Source organism: Carcharodon carcharias, chromosome 9 (genome assembly GCF_017639515.1).
Source record: "Carcharodon carcharias isolate sCarCar2 chromosome 9, sCarCar2.pri, whole genome shotgun sequence".
Taxonomy (NCBI): Eukaryota; Metazoa; Chordata; class Chondrichthyes; order Lamniformes; family Lamnidae; genus Carcharodon; species Carcharodon carcharias.
In genome coordinates, this window is record NC_054475.1 from 149,640,929 (window position 1) to 149,661,533 (window position 20,605).

The 20,605-nt window shown below is 42.0% G+C and overlaps 1 protein-coding gene across 2 annotated transcripts in view; it reads right to left on the minus strand.

Moving 5' to 3' along the window:
* The window catches only part of LOC121282325 (cytokine receptor common subunit gamma-like), a 53,040-nt gene extending 32,664 nt beyond the window's left edge, over positions 1–20,376 (minus strand). For both annotated transcript variants that reach the window (XM_041196005.1, XM_041196004.1), the window contains exons 1-2: positions 19,960–20,376; positions 9,665–9,752 (exon numbers count right to left, since the gene is read on the minus strand). In XM_041196005.1, the coding sequence (XP_041051939.1) occupies positions 9,665–9,752; positions 19,960–20,101 (230 nt within the window). In that variant the 5' untranslated portion in view covers positions 20,102–20,376. The remainder of the gene's footprint in view (positions 1–9,664; positions 9,753–19,959) is intronic.
* Between the last annotated feature and the right edge of the window lie 229 nt (positions 20,377–20,605).

The window sequence follows — 20,605 nt, forward strand, 5'->3', positions numbered from 1 at the left end:
AGCTGCCAGCCAATCCAATCATTCCTCCTCAGTGAGAGGCAGAAGTCCCATACGGCACCAATTCAGCCCACCCGGATCTCATTATGGCTGTTGGTCAGGCTGGCATGGAGCGGATTGGCTCCATGACAATTTTGCTTCTGGGTGGTGGGGGAGTGAAGGGGTTTGGCTGCGATCTGTCTACTCCTCCTGTCCAACTTCAGTTTGCAAATTATATGTTTCAGTGAATGTATCAGGAATTCATATTTTGTCATTTTTAATCTTAATAATAATCTAAGATCCTTCCATGTTCTACCCAGCATGCTTGGCAAAGGGGTTCAGCCGTTGACTCCCAAACCTCTACTTTCCAGTAATCCACAAAGAATCACATGACAGTGGCCCAGTGATGATCCTGCATTTTATTTCCTCTCAATGCCTTGGTTGAGGACACTGGCCTTCACTTAGTGTCTGCACATAGCAGCATAACATCTAAACAGAAATAGCACTAATTCCAATATTCCAATGTAGTTTGACAGGATTCCAAGCCAAGCCATGGAGGCCATTGCTATAAGTGCCCAACTTCAACAAAGAAGCAAACAGATCTGATAAAGTACACACATCTAGGATGTTTGGAAACTAGTCCAGGAAAACTATTCTACGAAGCAGTTTCATCTCCAAGCTGCCAGATAAGAAAGGACCATAGCTTTATTGTGTGCTTTGCAAGACAATCTTTAAAATTGAAAATTTTAATAGCAGCTTGGTATGTGACATTGAGTCAACAGCACAGAAACAGACCATTCATCCCAATAGGTCTATGCCAGTGTATATACTCCACACAAGCCTCCTCCCACTTTTCTTTAGCCGACTCTACACATTTCATTTTTCCCTTGAGTGCTTATCTAATCTCCCATTAAACACATCTATCCTGTTCTCAATAATTGCTCGTGGTAACGAGTTCCACATTATTATTATTCCTTGTGTGAAGAGGTTTTGCCTGAATTCCCTATTTGATTTATCAGTGAGACTCTTCTATTTATGGCCTATGGTTTTTGTCACCTCCACAAATGCAACAGTTTCTCCACGTCTATCCTAATAACCCCTTTCAGTATTTTAAAGACCTCCATCAGGCCACTTTCCAGCTTTCACTCTTCTAGAAAGGAGAGTCCCAACCTCTTCAGTCTTTCCTGATAGTTACAGCTTCTCAGTTCTGATATAAACCTTGTGAATCTTTTATTGCTCTTCTCTAAGGCCTCTCTATCTTTTCAATAATGTGGAGACCAGAACTAGGCACAGTACTCTTAAGTCTGACCAAGATCCTGTACGAGTTTGACATGACCACCCTGCTTTTCAATTCTATCCCCCTAGAAATGAATCACAACACTTGGTTTGCGTTTTTTTATGACTTTATTAACCTGTGTCACTACTTCTAGGCCTGAATATTTTGGTCGTCAGACCTGGGAATAGCTGGGAAACGGGCCCCTGACCGCAATTGGCCCACGGCCGTGATTTCACACTGGCTGGCCAATCAGCGACCGTGCTGAAAAGCTCAGCGCTGCCGGGGTGGGGGTGGGAAGAGGGTGGACGATAACATCACCGCAGGCACCGGTGAGTGCTTTGAGAGTGCTCTTTGAAGGCAGACCTACCAATAATGAAATGAAGCAGTAAAAAGCTGCAAAAAAAAATGTCCATGCATCACAATTAAGCACCTGAAAGCATACCTCATAAAAATGCTGTCCCCAGATATTTCTTTTTATTTTAATTTCCTAATGGAGATTTCATCCCACCCTTGGATAAGCTTTAATGAAAAATGTAAAGGCCGCCTGGACGATTCGCCCATCCATCAACTGTTGGACAGGCCACGAAAAATCGCAGACAATTAATGGGATTAATTGCCTGCTTAATTGTCAGCGGGCGCATTTCCGACTTTGGCGTGCTCCAGCCGAACGAAATATTGCACGAATGCGCAAAGATGCCAGGATGCTCGCCTGCCATCACCTCATGCAAATTTATGCCCGGTCAGGTCGGGTGGGCACCTGCCCACGAGATGTAAACTTCTGCCCCTTGTTCTTCAAAAATTAGTAAATTTTATTGACTTAGACACGAGGGCATTTTCCCATCAGGATTTCCGAAAAGTATTTGAAACAGTGCGACACAACGTCATGTGAACGAAGCTATAGCTCATGGAATAAAAGGGAAAGTAGCAACAAGGATACAAAATTGGCTAAGCAACATGAAACAGTGAGTAGTGGTATTGGATGTTTTTCAGGCTGGAGGAAAGCTTGTAGTAGAGTTCCCCAGGGATTAATGTTGGAACCCTTGCTTTTCCCTACATATATTAGTGACCTTGACCCTGTTGTACAGGGCACAATTTCAAAATCTGCTGATGATACGAAACTTGGAAGCATTGTAAACTGTGAGGAGGCTAGTGCAGAGCTTCAAAAGGTGGAATGGGCGGGCAGGTAACAGATGAAGTTCACTGTGGAGAAATGTGAAGTGATTCATTTTGGTAGAAAGAACATGGAGTGACAACATAAAATAAAAGGTACATTTCTAAAGGGAATGTACGAGCAGAGAGACCTGGGTACATATGTGCATAACTCATTGAAGGTGGTAGGACCGGTTGAGAGAGCCGTTAATAAAGTGGTCCTAAAGAGATCAGCTGTCTTTGACGTGGGGCTATGAATACTGTTAGAAAATGGAGACGCTTTAAGTAAGCTGTATTTGTACTTGTAGGGGCTAGGAATGGGTTTCAGCTTTAATATTTAAGTTTGGTTTGTGTTTCTGTACCTGTGTGTTGAGCAGAGGTCAAGTTGAGTTTCAGTTTCACTTTAAAGGTGTTTGCATTTCTAATGACAGTTTTATGACTGCAAGCTAAGGTTAAAAAAAAAGCAGAAATAAACTGTGCTGTTGCCTAGCAACAAGGGTCCAGAGAGGCAGGTCCCTCCCACAGACACACACACACACACAGAAAACTAGAAACAGTGACTTGATTCAGAAGATGTGGGAGTTCAGTTGATTTGAAGACAGCTGTCAAGCAGAAGCAACCAAGAAGGGAAGGGGATGGATAGCCAGTCCCGAGCTAAAATTGGTTGAAAGTAGAGAGAGACTGGAGCAAAAGGGACAAATAGCAAGTCCTAACCTAGACTTCCAAATCTAAGGCAAGTCCCAAGCAGAACTACTAGTCAAAGGAAGAACAGGAACCTGGAAAAGATCCTGTTAATGAAGTTAAGAGTGAGAGGCAGGGGGAAAGGCTCCAAGCTTCAGATTTAAAAACACATAAGCTGCAGAAAGCAGATTTAAAGTGAGAACAGCTTACAAGAGGCAAGAAGGTCCAAAGAGATGGCTAAAGGTCTGTAACTCTTTGCTATGGGCATGTGAAGAAGTGGTGTACTGTTGATAGCTGAGTTGGTGAGAGACAGTACGTGGAAGACATCTTGAATGCATGTGGTGACCCAGGGAAGAGGAACGTCAGAGGGAGAGTTCAAAACCCTGGAGGTGAACCCTTGCAAAAGACATCTGAGAGAAAGTGTCAATTTAGGAGAAGATTCCAAGGTGAGTTCTTGGGGATTGGAGATTGGAGATTGGAAATCCCTCTGTGAAAGATGGTGTTCAGTGAGACAGGTTGGCTCATAGTGTGACAAGTGTCTTGGGGGAGTTGCGAAGAGAGCCATAGCATCTGTTTGAGGTGGCATCTGTCACTTGGTTTCATGGTGTGGTGTGTCTGACCACCTTGCCATTGGTTTACATAGACTGTGTACTTATTGTGAACATTAAAGTGAACATTAAAGTATAAGATAGCTTTTGTAATTTGTGTTTTCCTTACAAATCTGTATATATCTGTAAAGGTATAGTTGTGGGTGAAGGAGCATTGTAATATAGTTAATCTTGTTGAATAAAATGTGTGTTTTGTTAAAAGTTCATCAGCTGACTCCTGTGCCTCTGTTCAGTAGCCTCTCTCCACGTATCTAAACAAACAAATAAAAGTTAGAATCTGTCGGGCTGGGTTCCACCCTTGGATCAGGCTTGTCCAGTGGTAACGTTGGGTGAGATCATAATAATACAAATGTTTGTTTTTTTTAATAAAGGCTTAAGTACATGAAGGGATTTAAATGTATTAAATAGGGTTTTATCAATAAGGGTGTTCATTTCAATCTAATGAAATCTGCAATAGCCAGTTAGAACTTTATTTTATTTAGTCTCAGCATTGCTCCTGAGGTCTTTCCATGGTGGATATTGGGTGAGTTGGCATTGAGTGTATAAGGGCACTAGGTGGTGGGTGAGGGGCATGGGTTGGCATGAGTAAACAATAGGATGGCATAGGGGCTATAAAGGGCTATGGGGATGATTGGGGGTTCATGGGTTAACATGAGTTGGCACTAAGTTGGCATAGGGATTATAAAGGGCCATGGAGAAGATTGGGGTCATGGGTTGGCATGAGTTGACACTAGGTTGGCATAGTGGTTGGGGATGGGGCATAGGTTGGGATGGAGGATGTGGGAAATTGGTGGGGGCATGTCATGGCATGAGGTGGCATGAATGGGGAATGGGATTGTGTGAGGAGGTGGTGAAGGACTGTGAGGGGTGAGGGCTCTTTTTTGTTTTACTGTTTTTATTAAAACTGGAACAAAGTCCCAGAGCACTGAGGTGGGCCTTTAAAACAGCCCACCTCCTCACCCACCAGCCCCTGTGCTGCTTCTGCACTGTTTCCAAGGTCAGTGGACCCTGACTCCACTTAGCACCTGCCACCCACCGCACCCCCCCTGGAATGAAAATCCAGTGGTTTGGATCAGTTTCTCCCGAGTTGGGTTTGTGGAGCTGGGAAATTTCCCAACTCTGCGCTTCCGACTCGGGCACAAAAACTCAGTGCAATGTGGTGAAGTGTAATCTTAAGAATGGAAAAGCAGAACATCTTTGTATACAAGCTACATAGACCATGCATTGCAGGAAGTTCAAAGGAGGTTTACTAGATTGATACCTGGAATGAATGGGTTGTCTTAAGAGGAAAGCTTGGACAGACTGGGCTTGTTTCCACTGGAGTTTAGAAGAGTGGGGTGATTTGGTTGAAGTAAACAAGATCCTGAATGACCTTGACAAGGTGGACGTCGAAAGGATTTTTCCCCTTGTGGGTGAGTCCAGAACAAGGGGACACAGTTTTAAAATTAAGGGTCACCCTTTTAGGACAGAGATGAGGAGAAATTTTCTTCTCTCAGAGGATTGTGCGACTTTGGAATTCTCTGCCTCAGAAGTTGGTGGAGGAGAGGGTCATTAAATATTTTTAAGGCAGAGGTAGATAAATTCTTGTTAGGCGAAGGAATCAAAGGTTATCAGGGTTAGATGGGAATGTGGAAATCGAAACACAAGAAGATCAGCTATGATCTTATTGAATGGCAGAGCAGGCTCGAGGGGCCGAATGGTCTACTCCTGTTCCTATTTCTCATGTTCTTATGTATCAGCAAGAAAAAAAGAAAGGGAAATGTTGTTAACCTTTATTGCGGATTGGTGTTTGGTGGTGAGGCGTGGAGAGAGGGGTGTGCACTGATGATGAAGTATAGAGTAAAGAAGTCATGCTGCAATTATATAAGGCTTTGGTAAGACCACACCTGAAATGCTGTCTACAATTTTGGTCTCCTTACCTAAGCAAGGACATACCTGCCGTAGAGAGGTTGCAACAAAAGTTTACTAGGTGGGTTCCTGGGGAGGGAGGGCTAGTCTATGAGGAGAGATAGAATGGAACTTTTTTTTTTGTTTTATTCATTCAAGGGATGTGGGCTTCGCTGTCTAGGCAGCATTTATTGCCCATCCCTAACTGCACTTGAGAAGGTGGCGGCGACCTGTCTTCTTGAACCGCTGAAGTCCATGTAGTGTAGGTACACCCACAGTGCTGTTAGAGAGGGAATTCCAGGATTTTGACCCAGTGACGGTGAAGGAACTGTGACACATTTCCAAGTCAGGATGGTGAGTGACTTGGAGGGGAACTTCCAGGTGGTGACATTCCCATCTATCTGCTGCTCTTGTCCTTCTTGATGGTAGTGGTCATGGCTTTGGAAGATGCTGTCTAAGGAGCCTTGGTGAGTTTCTGCAGTGCATCTTGTAGATGGTACACAGTGCTGCCACTGTGTGTCAGTAGTGGCAGGAGTGAATGTCTGTGGATGGGGTGCCAATCAAGTGGGCTGCTTTGGCCTAGATGGTGTCAAGCTTCTTAAGTGTTGTTGGAGATGCACTCATCCAGTCAAGGGGAGAGTATTCCATTACACTCCTGACTTGTGCCTTGCAGATTGTGGATAGGCCAGTTACTCATCACAGGATTTTTAGCCCCTGACCTGCTCTTGTAACCACAGTATTTGTATGGCTAGTCCAGTTCAGTTTCTCGTCAATGGTAACCTCCAGGATGTTAATAGTGGGGGATTCAGTGATGGTAATGCCATTGAATGTTAAAGGACAATGGTTAGATTCTCTCTTGTTGGAGATAGTCATTGCCTGGCACTTATATGGCACAAATGTTACGTGCCACTTGTCAGTCCAAGCCTGAATGTTGTCCAGGTCTTGCTGCATTTGGAAATGGACTGCTTCAGTATCTGAGGAGTTGTGAATAGTGCTGAACATTGTGCAATCATCAGCGAACATCCCCACCTTATGTTGGACGTAAGGTCATTGTTGAAGCAGCTGAAGCTGGGCCTAGGACACTACCCTAAGGAACCCCTGCAGTGATATCCTGGAGCTGAGATGACTGACCTCCAACAACCTCAACCATCTTCCTTTGTGCTAGGTATGGCTCCAACTAGCAGAGAGTTTTCCCCAATTCCCATTGACTCTAGTTTTGCTAGTACTCCTCAATGCCACACTGAGTCAAATGCTGCCTTGTTGTCAAGGGAAGTCAGTCTCACCTGGAATTTTCTGGCATGAGAGGTGCTCTCATTGAAATTTAAATACTTTACAGAAGTTTCGACAGAGTCTATGCTGACAGGCTGTTTTCACCTGCAGGAGAGTCCAGAACTTTAGGACATGGTCTCAGGAGTTGACCATTTAGGACTGAAAAGAAGAGAAATTTCTTCATTTAGTAGCTGTGTTGTTCTCTACCCTGGAGGGCTGGGGATATTCAGTCAATGAGTATATTTAAGACTGAGATCTATAGATAGAAGGACATCAGGGAATCAAGGAGTAAGGCATATGAGACAGGGCAGGAAATTGGAGCTGATGTCACAATTCAGCCATGATCTTATTGGATGGCAGCGCAGGTTTGAGGGGTCGAATGGCCAATTCCTTCTCCTATCTCTTATGTTTTTATTATGATCTTATTCTGGTGTTTACTTTTACTTATTTAAATGAGGAGATGGTGATGTTGTGCTAATGCACTGGACTCATAATGCAGAAGTCCAAGCTAATGCCCTGGGTACATGGGTTCAAATCTCATTACGGCAGCTGGTGGAATTGAAATTCAATTAATTAATCTGGAATTGAAAGCTAGTCTCGGTTATCTGATCACAGAATCATCATTGCTTTTCGTGAAAATCCATCTATTACAATAATGCCATTTAAGGAAGGAAACCTGTGGGTCTTACCTGGTTTGACTTACATGTGACTCCAGATCCACAGCAATGTGGCTGACCCTTAACTGCTCTCTGAAATGGCTGAGCAAGCCATTCAGCTCAAGGGCAATGAGGGATGGGCAACAAATGTTGGCCTTGCCAGCAACACCCACATCCCATGAAAGAATTTAAAAAATGGTAACTTGGTGATTAATTACCAAGAACTAACCCCACCTCACCTCCCAGCCCCGTAATCCTCAGCTGAGACTAGTTCACTGAACACTGAGCAGGGGTTGTAGTCTAAGAGGCTTACTGCCCCACACAACTCAGTATCTCAGTGGGCAGTGTATTCACCAGTCACATGAATGTAACTCCTTTATTCAAAAAGGCAAGGAGACAGAAAGCAGGAAACTATAGGCTAGTTAGATTAACATCTGTCATAGGGAAAATGTTACAAGCTATTATTAAAGATGGACCTTGAAAAATTCAAAGCAATGAGGCAGACTCACCATGGTTTTGTGAAGAGGAAATTATGTTTAACCAATTTATTGGAGCTCCTTGAAGAAGTTAAGTATGCTGTGGATAAAGGAGAACCAGTGGATGTACTCTACTTACATTTCCAGAAGGTATAGGATAAGGTGCCACATCAAAGGATTTGCAGAAAATAAAAGCTCATGGTGTAGGGTGGTAACATATTGACATGGATAGAATATTGGCTAGCTAACTGGAAACAGAGGGTAGGCATAAATGGGTCTTTTTCTGGTTGGCAAGATGTAATGAGTGGTGTGCCACAGGGATCAGTGCTGGGAGCTCAACATTTTACAATTTATTTAAATGACTTGAATGAAGGGGCAGAAGGAATGGTTGCTAAATTTGCTGATGACACAAAGACCGGTAGGATGGTAAGATGTGAAGAGAACACAAGGAGGCTACAAAGGGATATAGATAGGTTAAGTGAGTGGGCAAAGACCTGGAAAATGGGGTGTAATGTGGGAAAGTGTGAAATTGTCCATTCTGGCAGGAAAAATGAAAAAAGAAGTATATTATCTAAATGGTGAGAGATTGCAGAGCTCTGAGCTGCAGGGGGATCTGGGTGTCCTAGTGCATGAATTGTAAAAGGTTAGTATGCTGGTATAGCAAGTAATTAGGAAAGCTCATAGAATGTTATCATTTATTGCGAGGGGAATTTAATTCAAAAGTCGAGAGGTTATGCTTCAGTTATACACGGCATTGGTGAGACCACATTTGCAGTACTGTGTACAGTTTTGGTCTTCTTATTTAAGGAAGGGTGTAAATATGTTGGAAGTGGTTCAGAGGTTTACTAATCTAGTACCTGGTTTGGGTGGATTGTCTTATGAGGAAAGATTGCACTGGCTAGGCTTGTATCTGCTGGAGTTTAGAAGAGTAAGAGGCAACTTGATTGAAACACATAAGATCTAGAGGGGACTTAACAGGGTGGAAGTGGAGAAGATGTTTCCTCTTGTGTTGGAATCTAGAACTAGGGGTGACTGTTTAAAAATAAGGGGTCACCCATTTAATACAGAGACGAGGAGAAATTTTTCTCTCAGAGGGTTGAGAGTGTTTGGAACTCTCTTCCTCAAAAGGCAGTGGAAGCACAGTCCTTCAATATTTTTAAGGCAGAGCTAGATAGATTCTTGATAAGCAAGGGGGTGAAAGATTATCAGGGGTAGGCAGGAATGTGGAATAAGGTTACAGTCAGATCAGCCATGATCTTATTGAATGGCAGAGCAGGCCTGAAGGATCAAATGGTCTACTTCTACTCCTAATTCGTATGTTCACATGTAAACTCTTAGAGAAGCTTTGCTCGTCGTCTGATCTGCAATGTAAACTGATATTCATGGGAGCTGCTGCTGTACTGTAGTTCTGAGCCACGTTCTATCAGAACAAATTCATGAAACTCTGCAGTCGAGTAGCATCCATGGAGAGAGAAACAGAGTTAATGTTTCGAGCTCGTATGACTCCTCTTCAGAAGAAGGGTCATACGGACTCGAAATATTAACTCTGTTTCTCTCTCCACAGATGCTGCTAAACCTGCTGGGTTTTTCCAGCATTTTCTGTCTTTGTTTCAGATTTCCAGCATTCGCAGTATTTTGCTTTTCTTATGAAACTCTGCACTCACTTCACCTGATCAGCAGACTCACCAGTGATACAGGGTGTAGTTTGGTTTCCCTTCACTGTGGTTCCATGTACACTCCATAAATTCCTCATTGTAGACAATGCAATTTACATCTAGAAGGAAAGCAGAATATGCATTTACACACTGTGGTCTGACTATCCAACACTCAACCAAATATAGTTTGAACTATAAACTGATATTCTAGAATATCTGATAACTCTGGAATCTTTTCACACCCTGCATAGGGTTGCAGCCAGAAAACTTGACATATATGCCTGTTTTTGCAATATTACAAGACTTGAGGGTATTCAAGCCCTTGATTATGTAAATTAGGTATGTTCCCACTGGAAAAGAAAAAGCTGAGAAATGAGATGAATGCTGTTTTGGGATTAGATAATGTAAACTATGACAGAGCAGGAGAACCAGAGCATGTGGCCTGTGTGTGAAAGGGAAAGATTTAAAACTAATCTCTGGAAACATTGGGGTGGATTTTAGCAGCCCTCTGGAGGCAGACTGAGAAACGGGAGGTTTGGTAAAATGACAGCCTAAGGGAGGAGAGCCTGATCTCTCGTTGCTGCCTAGGATATTACCAGAGGTAGGAACTGCAGTAGTGCCCTGTGCTCTGGGGGGCCATTTAGACCAATTAAGTAGCCTTTTATCAGCCACTTCCCACCCCTGCATACATTTTATCCATACCAGGAGGGAGCTGCCGCTGTGTGGTGAGACCGTGAGGTGACCCTGGCAACCTCCTAGTAGATTTCCAGGTAGGGCGCAGGGTCTCATTTATGGCCACTGCATTGTCCATGGAAGTGACTCCTAGCAGCAACAGCTGCTCCTGTGGCCACACTGCTACCATTGGAAGGTGTAGCCCCCTCCTCCCCAATTGCCAGGGCCTGGCTGCCTGTCCCTGGCAGAGTAAATGAAAAGATTTACCTTGCCTTCGATGGTGGTTCTTATGAAAGCCAACTTACCTTCTCCTCGAGAGCAGAGATTGGAACTTCAAGTCCTGACAGCGGGCTGCACATGTGCAGTTCAGAATTTGAGTTCTTTGGGCTGAGGACAGGCCCAGCAGGCCAATGAGGAAAGGAAAAATGGCACAAAAACCCATGTCATGTGACCAGGAGCAGAATGTCACTGAAGACAAGAATTCCAGGCAGGGGAAAGGGAGAGAGGATAGGGAGAGGTCCCAAAGGGAGAGGGGGCAGGGAGGGTCCCAAAAGAAGATTCCCGGACAGTGACAGGAAGAGGTCCATGTTCAGGTGCTCTTTCCCCATTATGTACTTTCCTTTTCTAATATTTGCAACCACTTTCCTGAAAGCCCAAGTTTGCTATCCTCTATAACTATTTCCTGAATTAATTTCTCTCCCCTTTCTGCTCTTTTCAATTTTGGTAGCGTCTTGCACCATTGGACATTACCATTCTTCTGGGTTTTTCAACAAATAAATGTTAGCAATTTATGCTTTGTGTAGTCTACGATGTTACATTGCACATTCTGGGTTAGGGAGGAACAGGTCAAGCAAGGCTTATCTTTCCTCACCATTATATAGTGATTCCTGCTGAGGATGTGCATTGGTTGGACGCAAGATTAGGCTCACACATAGCCATGTAGGTAAGGTGCAGCAGTGTCCCTGCTGCCCATGGAGCCATAATGCAGCATGAGCCAGCGTCTTTGGGAGAGTGAGCAACAGAAAAATTGGGAAGAAAAATTGTACCATAATGAATAGAAATAGGAGAAGGAAGAGAATTAACTTTATGTGTGATCATGTTGTATCTGTGTTGACCCTCGAGAGCCTCTGCTATTGCCATATATGGTCATTTTGCTCTTTAGTAATTTCAGAGTGTACATTTTTTAAAAGAACAAAATCAGAACCTAAACACAACTGTTACAGTGAGCATTAAGAATTATTCTTTCTGTGCTATTGTAAAGGTTTTCGATTTTTTTTTAATGCCGACTTCTTGTGGTAATTTTACTTAAGATAATTTCATTTTAAAATTACAAAGCATATATTTGTAAAACCACAAAAATTTATGCCCACGCACTGGGGAATGTTTAAAAAACTCTCATGCAGATGGTGAACAAAAATACCCTTTAGTTGTTGCCAAATGTGTCACGAAAATTTCCGATGAATGTTCTACTGCAAGATTAATCTCATATCAGATCTTCTGGTGAACAACAGGCAGATGAATAAGGCCAGGGGGAAAAGTTTATAGTTGGATCATAAAAGATGATCATTTTGTTAATCTATCTGCTCAAGTCATTCATGACAATTTCAAATGAAACAATGGAATAGAAATTAATTTATGTTAAGTTGCTTCACAAGGCGGTACTCTGGACCCAGGTTAAACTGTGCTGTGGATTGATTGGGTTCCCTATGCTATCTTAGTAAACTCTGATGAGAACTCTGCATTCCCCTAATTCTAGCCTTTGGTGCATCCCTGATTTCCTTCGCTGCTCCATTGGTGGCCACACCTTCAGCTGTCTAGGTCCAAAGCTCTGGAAAACCTTCGCTGAACCTCTCACATTTCTCTTCCTGCCTCCCCTCCTTTAAGAGACTGCTTAAAACCTAGCTCTTTAACCAAGTTTTTGCTCACCTGTCCTAATATCTGTGTATGTAACTCGGTGTCAAATTGAGTCTGATAACACTCCTGTGAACTACCTGGGAATGTTTTGTTACACTAAAGACACTTATAAGTTCTTGTTGCTGTTCTAATTTACACCATTCGGTCATTAGCCAGTCATTGCACTGGAATCTCAGACGGATGGGAAGAGGTATTAAAGCCAAAAAGGACCGGTTATCGCAGAATTGCTATTGCACACCACCTGGAAGGCAGTGAGTGGAATTATCAGAGGATTGATAATAGATGCAATAACAGACTATTAAACGTACTGTGTGTGGGGTGAGGGGGGCGGGGGGGGGGGGGGGGGGGGGGGGGGGCGGAGGGGGAGGAGATAGACCTGACTGAGGAGAAGAGGAAGAAAATGAGGAAATGGATTACAAAAAAAAAATTAAGGGCAGAATTTTGCCCTTGGTGGGTGGTCACGGTGGGGGTGAGGAGGCAGTCGGGAAGCCGACTGCAGCCCGTTATTGGCACCGGTCCATGGTTTTGTGCTGGCGGGCCAATTAATGTCCGCCCACCATGAAACATGAGCCGGTGGGGGGGGGCAGAGGATGAGGGCGAGTGGGCCAAGCATGAACTTCGCGTTTGCGCGCGAGTGAGTGCTTCATAATCTCCCTGAGGCACGGAGCTGCCTTAGGGAGATGAAGCGTTGTTTAAAAGAAAAATAAAGAAAATAAAAATGTAATCAAACATGTCCCCTCATGTAACTCTGTCACATGAGCAAGGACATGTCATTAGTTCAATTGTAAAACTTATAGTTTATTTTTATTTGCTTTTGGAAACCACATCCCTCCCATTCGCCAAGCGAAAATTTCTGCCCTTAATGTGGCAGTCATGATAAACATTTGGAACTGTATAAATAAAATAAAAGTATTTTTTGTGACAATAGCATGGAAATTATTGTTTGCAATAATGATGGATAAATAATTCATGTTTATCTGCCATTCTTTGCTATTTTAAGGCAGGAGCTTATTTATTTATTTTAAATCAATTAATTCCCTCATTCTAACATTTCATAAACAGAGAGAATATAACTTTATAATAAGATGATGTTTCCTTTTACTTTATTGATAAGAGATAACGTAGGCCTCGAATGTTAAGCCCAGGAGGAAATTGTTCATGAATGTCCCATAAATGATTGAAAACAAAAGTTTCTTGAGCCATGAAGAGGATGCATTAATTAGAATCCAAACTCTTCTCCAGGAGGTGTGAAGGGATGTCAGTGTTGAGGAAAGGAACACTTTCAATTCAGAGATAAAAGGCTCAACTCTAATCCTGCCCACATGGGCAGGGTATCATGGATGGCGAAAATGGTGGTTGGGACTTCCTGCTGCATTTCCCAAGATGTTCGCATCCCACTGCCATTTTAACTGCCCTGTAACCCAAGGTCTGGATTTTGTCATTAGATCCTGGCTTTTAAATTTTAATAAGGCCTCCAGTTGCCTCTGATAGGCATCTTCCCCAAGCTGGTTTCACAGAATACTCTTACACACAATGAAAATTTCGATCCCATTAATCTAGCCTGGTTGTGAGCTGTGATCCCATGGGTGAGAAGCCACTGTCTAACCTCCTGCATCACTCAGTATCCCTTTCAAGTTTTTAGTTAGTGGCCATGGGGACAGGACAGAACAGAGAATAGATTGACTTTGTGGATTAATATATTTTGGTGTGAGAGAAAAGAAATATAAATGTAAAGAAGGTAATAAGTCCAATAAAGAGTTCAGGAGAAGCCTCTTTACGTAGAGACTGGTTATAATGTGGAACTTGCTATTTTACAGGATAGCTGACACAAGTAGCATAGATACATTTAAGGACAAGTTAGATAAGTACATCAGGGAGAAAGGGATAAAAGGATTTGCATTTAGGGTTAGATGAAATGGGGTGGGAGGAGGCTCATGTGGAATAGGAAGACCAGCATAAAGCATAGGGGCTGAAGGGCCTATTTCTGTGCTGTCAATTCTACGTAAAACTAAGAACAGATTTTCAAAATTGATAATTGGGCACACAGGTAGATAAATAGATAGGGAAATAAATGCAGGAAGATAACACCATTTTACTTAAGTATCATATATTTTCATCAAAAGATTGTGCAGACTAATAATATCAATTTAAAACTAACTCTTGGAACTGAGTTTGCCAGAGCTGTGTCATAAATGAGTCTGTCATTTCAATTGACCTTTAAAAGTGATTTTGTCTTCTAACCTTCTAGTTTGTGAGGCAAAAAACAATGTGGGTTTTCCCCTTCCTTGCTGTTATCTATTGTAATAGAAAACAAGCCACTTTAAAGAGAAATTACCTTAAATTAAGAAACTATTAATCCAGAACAAGGGAGTAGCTGTATCCTGAAAAACCTCCAACATCTCTCTGTCTCACATCTAGACTGAACACAGTAAACTAAGTACCCCAGCTAAAAGAAAATAGTTCGATATTTGATAGAGCATGATCTATCCAGTGTTCAGTCACATGTCTACAACCCTATCACAGCCGAGATAGGGAACTCACTACACAATGAGCAACCAAATCTTCATACAGGACATTGAAGCTTTAACACACAGCTCTACAATTCTAGAGCATTTTGTCACCACAATTTGCTATAATAAACCTAGACTGTTACAAACCCCTTATTATTTGGGTATTTGTGATATTTCCAGGCCTGGGAACAATATCATTAATTTACAGAGAAAAGGATAACTGACTCCAGTTAAGAAGATAACACATTCCCACTGCAATAAAATATAGATTTGATCGAAGATTTTTACAAAAAAAACCTGCAAATGATGGGAATCGGAAATAAAAACACAAAATAATGGAAATATACAGCAGCTCCATCGGCACCTCTGAAATGGGAAAACGAAAGTTAATATTTCACGTGCTTGCTCCTTCTTGAGAATTGAAAACTGAAAGATAAACAAGTCATTTTGTAAGGTGGAAGCGAAAGACAAAGGAGGAAAAGTGACAATAGACATTCCAATCCCCAGGAAGAAATAAATGGGTTAAATGACTTGAAAACAGCTTGACAGAGAGAGGCAAGAATTTGCTATATGGTGTAAGAGATCATTTCAATGAGGCAATGAAAAGACATCAGAAGTACAAAAGAACACTAGTAACTAACATGATGATAAGTTTGGGAACAGGCATGAGGCTGTAAATTGAGACAAAAAAATGCAGACATTTGTCTCGAATTAAATATTTTGTTTAACTACATATTCACCCTTTGGTACATTTCTTATCCCGGGGGATGATGGTGATGAAAAGTGAGTCTGTTGGCACCCAAAGGGAGGCAGGATGAGTTGACAATTTGGATACAGATCTTTTATCAGGGAGCAGCTCCAGCTAGGGATTCTGTTCTCTGGGTGTTTCTGTGTGTTTTTTTCAGAATGGGGGACCAATTGTATGTTTCTAACATTTCTGGTTTCATTTCAGGCCTCATGGCTTTTTTGCCATCATAGCATTGAACACATTTACACTTCTGATATCTTTGCAATGTCTCACTGAGGTGATCTTTTGTATCACCGAACAGGTTCCAGTTTTTCTATCAAATGATTTTCAGACTGTTTAACCCATTAACCTCTTCTCATGGTTAGCATCAGTTCCCCCATTTTTTTCTCTCTCCTTTTCTTCCACCCTATAAAAGGCTTGCTTATCTTCCAGTTTTTGGTATGCACCTGAAATGTTGAATTGTTTTCTTCCCTTCCCTGATGCTGATGGACCTACTGTGTATTTCCACACCCACCATCAAAGATTTGAGTGAAAAATGCATATGTTTACCACATTGGTCACTGTCCATCAGGAAGTCTCATTTTTGAGTATTTGGTGTGCTAGTTAATGCTACTTCCTAGTAAAGCAAAAAGAGTCTCATTTTCCAATAACATCAGTGTGTATTTTTAATTGTTATTGAGTCAGTTTGCTGAGTGCATTAGTTATCTATTTGGGTGGAAGATTAATTTCTGTCCAGATAAAACCAGAAACTGGCTGAATGAAATGAAATAGCCCAAAAGGTAGCAGAATTTTAAGCTTAAGTGAGTGTGCCTATAAACACTTTGGACAGAATTTTATGCTGATCAGGCAGGCATGTGCGCAACCCAATCGGAGGTGAAATCGCTCAAGGTGATGTCGGGAGAGCATCCCACACCGACAATTAAGAGGGCAATTAAACCCATTAGTGGAGCAATTGACTCCTATTTTCAGTAGTCCGTTCAAACTTACAGTTGGGCGAATCGGCTTTACATTTTTCATGAAACCTTATCAAAGGGCAGGATGAGGTTTCCATTATGAAATAAAATAAAAATAAAAATATGTGGGCAGCATTTTTATCATCTATATTTTCAGTCACCTGATTCTGATACTTGGACATTTGTTTTTTCCTGCTTTTTGAGACTTCATTTGATGGTTTTCAGGTCTGCAGTTCCCTGAGGCAGCTCTCTGCCTTCAGGGAGCTTACTCTCAGTGCTCGCCCGCGCCCGCATTGATGCCATCGCCCGCCCTCTCCCCACCCCCACTCAGGCAGCACTGAGCTTTTCAGCATGTGATTCATGCTGGATGACCATTAATTAGCCAGCCAGCGTGAAATTGCGGTCGGGGGCCAATCGCAGTCGGCGGTCCGTTTCCTGGCCAATCCCTGGCTCACTGATTGCACCTGCCTGCCGAGCTAAAAAATTCAGGCCTTTCCGTGATCTTTTACGGTGATGCAAAGATTCCTTCGTCACAAGTGGTCCCCATGTCGGAATAGAGAGTTTCTGCATTTGCAGGCATTAAGGGTGCTCATCATTTTGCATCCAGAGCCTTGGGTGCGTAGGCACTATTGCTCGTGTTATACTTTAATCATTGTTATACTTTAAATTCATTTTAAATTAGTTAGTAAATTGCCTGGGTCAAGTGGTCTAGTCAATTGATCTGCCCTTAAGACCTGCAAGCAGTAGTCAATTGAAGCAACATGGATGTGCCCTCAAGTTCTGTCGAAGGGTCATGAGGACTCGAAACGTCAACTCTTTTCTTCTCCGCCGATGCTGCCAGACCTGCTGAGTTTTTCCAGGTAATTCTGTTTTTGTTTTTGTTTTGGATTTCCAGCATCCGCAGTTTTTTTGTTTTTATATATGGATGTGCCCTGTTCTGCTGTTGTACTTTCAATTTTGCTATTGTTAAATTTTTGTCTGGTCACTATTTTGTTATCACTGATCTTTAGAAATATCACATATTTGGCTGCAGAATGAGGAGGTGAAGCATACTTCTTGACTCCTGACCTTTTACCCATAAAACTTTAATATTCTCATTAAGTGCAACTTTCACAGTTGTGTGCATCACAATAAAGCGTGCCTTCACTTGGTACCCAGAGACTTGAGCTGAAGCATGTTTCCTGTGTCTATTATCACCTACTCCTAAGCACCACCACGACTGGCTCTGTGTTATATTTTTGTATAATGTACTTTCACTACATATTGAAACAATTTTAGGTTACAGATAGTGAAGCTCTTTTATAAGAATTAATTCTAAGAGTGTAGATCTAATCCTGCAAGGCCTTCCCATCAGGGACAATTACAGCCTCAACAAGAATTGGTTTTTCAGTGTTATAATTTTTCCAGTGCTTGCCTTTGGAAATAAAAAACCTTTTTTTAAATATTTACTTCCCTCTTTTTCTACATAGTATATGGCTCCACAGGCATCTGCAATCAGTTTCTCATCATTCTTGATAGATTATTCAAGCATCGGAGAGCATCACTTTCAATTAATCCCTTCCCTTAATCACAGCAGAACAGGAGTCACTAGATAGCGATCAGGAACTGGAAGTCCCTAGCTGTTTTACCCCACCACCGTTCTTACCTGAGGGATGCTTAGACTGGTTGTCATGTTATATTCTCTCTACAGTTAAGGAGAGCTAACTCAGCACAAGAAGGAAATGTTTAAATTTGTATGGCTCACAATGGCGTCTTCAATCTGGACATAGCTTTGTATGTAACATACAGTTTAATAGAATTTGCACTGCGCTGCATTCCTGTTTAGTGGATTACACATACAACCACTACACAGTGACAATTAAATATCACGTCTGATTTTCAATTGTGTAATTCACCATACATGTTAATCAGTAATGAGGATTTACTTTTTTGAACTGGATGAGATTTTCAGTTTCTCATTTTCCCAACAGATATATCAAATATTCACACGCATGGTCAAAACTCTGATCAATACATGCAGAAGGATTCAGTAGCCCTGTGTTAACGGCACTGGGTTAGTAATCTAATTAATCCAATTTCTACTACAGCAAATTGTGAAAGTGATTTAATTAAAGTTTCTGGTGATTTCCATTTTGTGGACACACCAGGAAATAAGCATGAAATCTGTTGAATTGTCACATTGAAGGGGAAGGGAATCTGCCACCCCTACAAAGTTTGGCCCCCATGTGACTCTATTGACTTTTAATGTCTACAAGCTGGCTAGGGATGGGCAGTAAATTCTGCCTTGCCAGTGTTGTCCATTACTGAAGCATAAATAAGCCAGTTCATGTACTAGGCTATAATTTGGGCTGCAAATGAAGTAAATTCTATAAACTATATAATGTAGGAATGAATAGCTCAAAAGATTTACTCAATAGAACATAGTTCAGGGCCTTCCCATTCTGTCAGATATATCAAGTATTCTCATAAGGGGCTAAACACTGCAATGTTATTGTTTCCATGGGCAGATTTTTCCATTCGGCTGCGCACCCGCCGGTGATTGATGGACCTATTAAGGCCATTAACCAGGTAACTAACCTGCACGGTTGGCGGGAGGCGAAAAGGCCATTGGCCTTTACATCTTTTAGGAAACCTCATCCATGAGCGGGATGAGGCTTCCTAAAGCTTTTACAAATTAAATTTTAAAATTTTGAAAAAGGAAAACATGCCCCATCTCACGTGACACAGTAACATGAGGGGACACGTTTCATTATATTATTGCATTTATTTATTTAAAAAGCGCTTCAATCTCTCTGAGGCAGCTCCGTGTCTCAGGGAGATTAAAGCGCTCTTTCGAATGCATGCGTGAAAGAGCACTGTCCCCGACTCACCCTCTTTCCCCACCCCCCTCCGCCCGCACAGGTAACTTTCAGCTACCGCTCGCAATCCCCGCAGGGCGGGCCTTAATTGGCCTGCCCACCTGAAATCATGGTGCGGAGCCGATCGCAGGCAGCGGTCGGCTCTGCCACCACCCCAGCCCGCTCCCACCGAGCCCACCCGACGAATGGAAAATCCTGGCCCATGTATAAGATTATTTTTCCTTGTTCAGTGTGTGATAAAAATGTGACTACTTGAGGCTGAAGTTAATTTGGATTTTAAAAAGGTTCTTTTTCAAATTATCCATTTTATGTTTGACAAAATATTACATTTTTTGTTACACAAATAGAGGAGAGAGGGAATAGTTGTATATTTCCTGTAATTCTAATTGATTTAAAGAAGATTTGAATTATTGATACATGCAGCACACTTGACCCTATTACTGATGAAAATACCTCATTTCAAGTGAAACACAGATAGGAACATTTTAGCACATATAAATAGCAAAATTAAAGACAATTGCTAAGAAACCCAAAAATATTTTTCAACTACATGTTTCAGGTAATGTAAACAGAAAATCTAAGTCTAAATGGGGTAGTGGTAAATACATGCTTCAAAATGTTTCCTTCCTGCTAGCTTAAAATAAGAAATAGAAAACTAGCAAAAGACTTACCGTTTGACTGATTGCCAAGTGCCCCATTGCAGAAAACAATCAGCCAGATCCAGTAAACCATCCCTGGCAGTACTTGGTTCTTCAACGAGTATTGATTAGCCATTTTATGATGGCTGTGGAAGTTTAGATGATTCTTAAACATGAGGCATTTTTAATTCCGTTCCATTGCAGACCTGTTTGCAACCGTTCTCTTCTGTGGTCTGATGAGAGGCGTCTCTGCAGTTGATCAATTTCCTCCACCCTCGCTCTTTTTCACTCTTTAGACGCACTATTTCCTGTGTCTTGTCATAGGCAATGATTGTATAGGCCGTTTCACTTCAAATATTTTCCAGGTAGCATTGAGGTTTGGCGTTTCCACATGCTGCACAAATGAAAATGAATATGAAACGAAGACACAGTCGCTACTTCCCTTTCCACCTCTCTTCCTTGTCAGTACCCCCTGTAAAGGAGTCAATCAGCCTATTCGGGGGAAAATAGAGAGCAAGGAGCAGGGAATAAAAGATCAAGACAGCCCAATTACTCTTCCAGGTATCACAGAATCATGAAATCATTCAGTGCAGAAGGAGGCCATTCAGCCCATTAGGCCTGCATGGACTCTTAAGAGCTATCCCATTTGTCCCATTATCCTTCTCTTTCCCCATGGCCC